At 48.6% G+C, this 4,963-nt stretch overlaps 1 protein-coding gene across 1 annotated transcript; it reads right to left on the bottom strand.

The window, feature by feature from the left end:
- Positions 1-272: 272 nt before the first annotated feature.
- On the bottom strand, positions 273-897 carry LOC119976497 (tigger transposable element-derived protein 5-like). The gene is made up of 2 exons (XM_038817041.1): positions 459-897; positions 273-329 (listed from the first exon to the last, which is right to left on the bottom strand). The coding sequence occupies exons 1-2, from the start codon at positions 865-867 to the stop codon at positions 310-312; spliced, it is 429 nt and encodes a 142-aa protein (XP_038672969.1). The 5' UTR covers positions 868-897; the 3' UTR covers positions 273-309.
- Positions 898-4,963: the final 4,066 nt, after the last annotated feature.

Raw genomic sequence — 4,963 nt, 5'->3', positions numbered from 1 at the left:
CGGGTGTTGGGGTCCAAGACAGCCACCCGCGTTGCATCCGAGCCGCGGATAGCCTACGAAAATTTTGAAAGAGCAACACATGGCCAGATAATGTTCTGCTGCGGGAAAGAATAATTACAAGTGAACCTATCAGAGTAGTTTCAGGTATTGTGGATGTAATAGCCTTACAATGTAAGAATGGAAGGGAGTTTTAAATAAAAAACATCAAAGTTCTTTCAAGTTTTAAATTTATTAAAAAATACCACTCAAAAATATATACAATAATACATAAAATAGCACTTACAAGCATATTTTTAAAAATAATTTAAATCACATGAAAAAGTCTGTGAGTTTCTTCTGGCACATCCCCTTCCTCATCTTGACTTGTGCTTGCCTCTGGAGGTTCTTCAGGTGTAGGATGTATATGGGGTCGAAGTCCTGTTGCTCTGTGTATTCTATGAGCCACTTCAGGTGGGTGATGGCATCCGAGTGGCTCTTTGCTGCAACTGTGGGCTGGGGCTCTTCTTCTTCTGCCTCCTCTTGGACGACCTGGTCGATGATCTCCTCCTCTGTGAATGTTTCTGCGGGTGCCATGTCGTCCTCTGCTGCTGACCACCTGTTCACCCAATCGCGGAGTGTTAGGTTCTCATCCAGGTGGTCCTCTAGCCTCTCCTCAGCTGCCCTGGTCTCTGCTTCAGTAAAGCCTAGGAAGTCCTCTTCTTCTGGGTCATGTTGGGGTTGTGGGAGTGCTGCTCCTAGGGCCTTGTTCCAGCAGTTGGCGATGGTCTTCTCTGTCACAGCTCCCCAGGCCTTCCCTGCCAGATAACAGGCATCCTTGATGGTGATGGCTTTCAGGTAATCTGGGACAGTGAGAGGAGAGTCTATCATTTCCAGGATCAGTTCCTTTTTGTACACAGACTTGAAGGTCTGAATGATGCCAGCATCACATGGCTGGATCTTGCTGGTGGTGTTCTTTGGGAGATAGAGCACTTGGATCTGCCCATCCCTGGTCTTGAGAACATCTCCCTGAGGGTGGGCTGAGCAGTTGTCCAGTAGGAGTGTGACCTTCTGCGGTAAGTTGCGGGCACTAAGGTGATCCCTGACACTGGGTACAAAGTACTTGAAGAACCACTCCTCAAATACGGTAGCTGTCATCCAGGCTTTGCCAGAGTTCCGGTAGGTGATGGGTAGGTTCTCCATGTTGATGTGGTGAAAGCATCTAGGAGACTTGAATTCTGTTTACCACTGATGGTAACTGCACCTATCCCATGTCTTTTCTGGAACTGATGGAGCCAACCCTTGCTAGCTACGAAATTGGTGTCCTCTGGGTGGAGCTGGTGATGGAACTTCTCAGCCTGAGTCCTGATGATAGGTCCAGATAGGGGGGTGCCACCAGACTGTTCCTGGACAAACCAGGCGAACACAGCCTTCTCCAAGTTAATGTCACTAGCGGTCCTTGCCTTTTTCCTGGCAAGCCCTTCACTCTCAGAAACTGTCTCAACATAAGTTCTCAAACTGTCCTCATCTTTCTCCCACCCACGGAGGGTTGACTCTGGCACACCAGTCTCTCTGGATAATTTTGCCTTTGTTTCGCCGTTTCTAATACGGTCTATCAAATTTATCTTTTCCTTTACTGTGTAAGACTTGCGCTTATTTATTTATTAAAGTGTATTTATACGCTTTAATTACAAATCATCGCGGCTAATCGGGCTAATCATCGCGGCTAATCGGAATGACAAACAAGTTCACCGGCTTAAAAAGGTGTTGTTTCAAAAAGAGTGAAAAAAGTTGGGGGTCCATAAGCACCCCCGCCGTATATCGCGAACCGCGGTATTGTGGGGTGCGGTATAACGGGGGACTACTGTATTACACGTTGTTTTGTAGGTTTCATGACAGGCTGCAAATTCCTATGTTAGATTAAGTTTCAATTCAGTTATTAGACAATAGCATGTGCTCGAGTTGACAATGCGTTTGATTTTGTACTGCATTTCTCCACAAGTCCCTTCAGCACTGGAAGCTTCATAAACATTGGAAACAGTTTATACCTGAAACAAAGGGTGTGCATTAAAAGCGACAAGGAATTGGGCTTCAGCCTCAGCTCCCCCTCCATCTACAGCATTGGGACCCTCGTGGAACAGCCAGCACCATGAATGGGGGAGGCTGTGCTGGAACAGGAAGATGCCTTGGCTAGTATATTCCTTTCTGTAAAATGTAATCCCCATGCCAAAGCCTCCAGGACTCGGTCAGTTTATGAAATGCGAGCAAGCCTTAAAATCAGAGCTGAACTAATGGTTTGGAGAAACTCCCAGCCAAGTATCTATTTCACGGATATGCAGTTACCCTCAAATTCTGAGAAAATGTCAATAAAGCGAATACAAACAGGAAATATTTTATGCTTTGTGTGACAATCTGACAGGATGGAACAGTGCAGAAAGCTGGTTACTGCTGGAAATGATTCCATACCTGGGCATGTGAACATGCATACCGTGCTGGTATTGTTGTTCTGTTCAATGATGACTTGTGCAGATAACTGCTCTATCGTGTGCATGAAGTGCACTGTTATAAAGCTGTAATTTCAGTGCCAAGAACAGTTCTTAGTCATTGCTTTCCTTCGGCCTATGTATATTTATGTCTCCAAACACTTTGAAAGCAAGGGGTGAGTGAGAGGATCCATCAACAAAGTCTGGACATCCCATTTATTTTGTCAACGTTAGTCAATCACAGGACAAGTGGTAAGGGCTGTGGGTTCTTGAATATATCAGGTGATAGTTGGGATTGTGATTTATCCGAATGCATGCAGCTGAACTGTATTGCGGCACCCAGAGTGACCTCCATTCGATCACCATTCAGGTAAACGGTCACCCTCTCGTAATGGAATTGGGCATGGGAGCTGCAGTCTTGGTCATAGGTTATCAAACATTTGAAAGACTTCAATCAGGAGTACAACGGTTGACTTTACATGATGTGGAGGCAAGACTGGCAAACTACACGGGGGGCCTACTTGCCATAGCGGGAATGACGATGACCCTGGTGAATTATGGGCAGCAATCTATAAGGATACTAATTGTTGCAGTGAAAGGACAAGGCCCTAGTCTGTTAGGCTGCCACTCCACATGCCGTGACTTGCAAAGTGAGTTGCAAGTGCTGGCTGAGCTTTTAATGGGTCAAAGACTCCGGACCCACCTCAGCCTCACGTTCCCAGATATTGGCGGGAAGTATGCCGCAGTCAGGAGTAGGAGGGGCAGGTTGGCGAAGCTATAGGGGGAGGGTAATGATCCCTCCCGATATGAGCTGGATCGGGCTGATCGGTCGTGAAGGCCTATACCAAAGGAGAGTGAGCCGCCAAGAGTAGAGACTGTGTTTTCGTAGGTACAGTGTGAAGGAGAAGGTCCTGTGCTGGGCAAAGCAGAAGCGGGTGGTGCAGTGGGCTAGAGCTGGTATACACATATTTCAGGACTTTACGGTGGAGCTGGCGAGGAGGCAGGTTGCCTTCAGCCAGGTGAAGAAGGCACTGTACATCAGTAAGGTGCGGTGCAGCATAGTGTACCCGGCTAAGTTGAGGGTGACCTACAAATCCAAGGACTTTTATTTCGGGACGGCGGAAGCAGCGGAAGAGTTTGCGAAGGCAGAAGGACTGTGGCTGAATTGAGAAATGGTCATGCACCGATGTAGCCTCATGTAACTGTATTTTTTCACTGCGTGCTGGTGTATGTGCCAACGTTGTATATATTTGCCCAAGAGAAGAGAGCGGACTTTCACTTGCAATGATGGTTCTTTGGGGCTTGGGTGTGTATACGGGGTTTGTGTGCTAAAGGGGATTTTTTGGTTTTCCTGGGACCGGGCAAGGGGGAAAGGGACCCGGGCGGGGGTCTCCACGCTGGCCGGTTTAAGCCGGCCAGTGAATGGGAGCGAGGTAGGGGGAGGGGCTGTGGCCATTGGAGCCTGGCAGAACGGGTTCCGATGAGTCTAGCTGGGGTGGAAAGTTTGGGGGGGAAGGAACAGAGGTTGGGGGGAGGAGTTTTGTAAGAGGAAGTGGAGGGGACGAGTCGGGGAGGGTGGGGGGAGGGAGTTTACAATTCATGGGTGTCCTTTACGGTACTCTTTCGGGGATTGGATGGCATTGAATGTGGGGGGAGGGGGTGGACTCTATAGGTCAATGGTGTCCATAGGCGATTCCTGTCCCTTTTCTTTTTTTCCTGTTTTTTTCCCACTGTGGGAGGGTTTGTTTTATTTAATGCTTGTATTGTCAGGTGGGTCATTGTTTGGGGTGGTGGGGGGGAATGGGATCATTGTTGTTGATAAGGGGATTGATTTTGTATTTGTTACCATTTACTGCTTGCTGGTGGGGTGTAAATTCTGAAGAAAATGGAGAATAAAAATATTTTACCAAAAAAAAGTAGGAGCATTGCCCAGGCAGGCAGACCAGGCAGTTCGGACCAGGTGACGTACCGAGTGTGTCCCAGGAACGGCAGTTCAACAGGGTCAGTTTCATAGCAGGTTCGAGCTCGGGACCAAGTGATGAAGAAGCACGTAGACCAACTCAGACGTAAGACACCAGTTCTACGTGAAACCCCTCCCGAGGTACCAGTTTTAAGTCAGACGGCCGCAGCACCAGTAAATCCAAATGCATTGCCCCCTGGGGACCCAACGCAGAGATGCGGTAGGTCAAGGACTCTCACTCCGATATTGAGACACAGGCAGCGGAGGTTTCTTGACGATCAACAAGCCGGCGAGCAGCCACGAGTGGTGCGCACCCCAACCCCCATGGTGATCAGCAACGAAACAGCATTTGCCATCCGGATATGCGCCTCCCACACTGGCCCCGTGGGCACAACTACTTGCGAAGAAGAGCAGGTACTCCCCTGCTCCATCTTCCACTTAGGAGTCTTCGGACCTGGGGGCGGGGGGACTAATTAGCCTCCCTGAGAGCCTTATAGAGTACAAGCTTCTGCGCTGAGGGTCAGGGGCCCATTAGTTGAGTAAT

This window comes from Scyliorhinus canicula, chromosome 13 (genome assembly GCF_902713615.1).
Source record: "Scyliorhinus canicula chromosome 13, sScyCan1.1, whole genome shotgun sequence".
In the NCBI taxonomy this organism is placed as follows: domain Eukaryota; kingdom Metazoa; phylum Chordata; class Chondrichthyes; order Carcharhiniformes; family Scyliorhinidae; genus Scyliorhinus; species Scyliorhinus canicula.
Note: the sequence above shows the minus strand (reverse complement) of the source record. Positions and strands in the feature narration are given on the sequence as shown.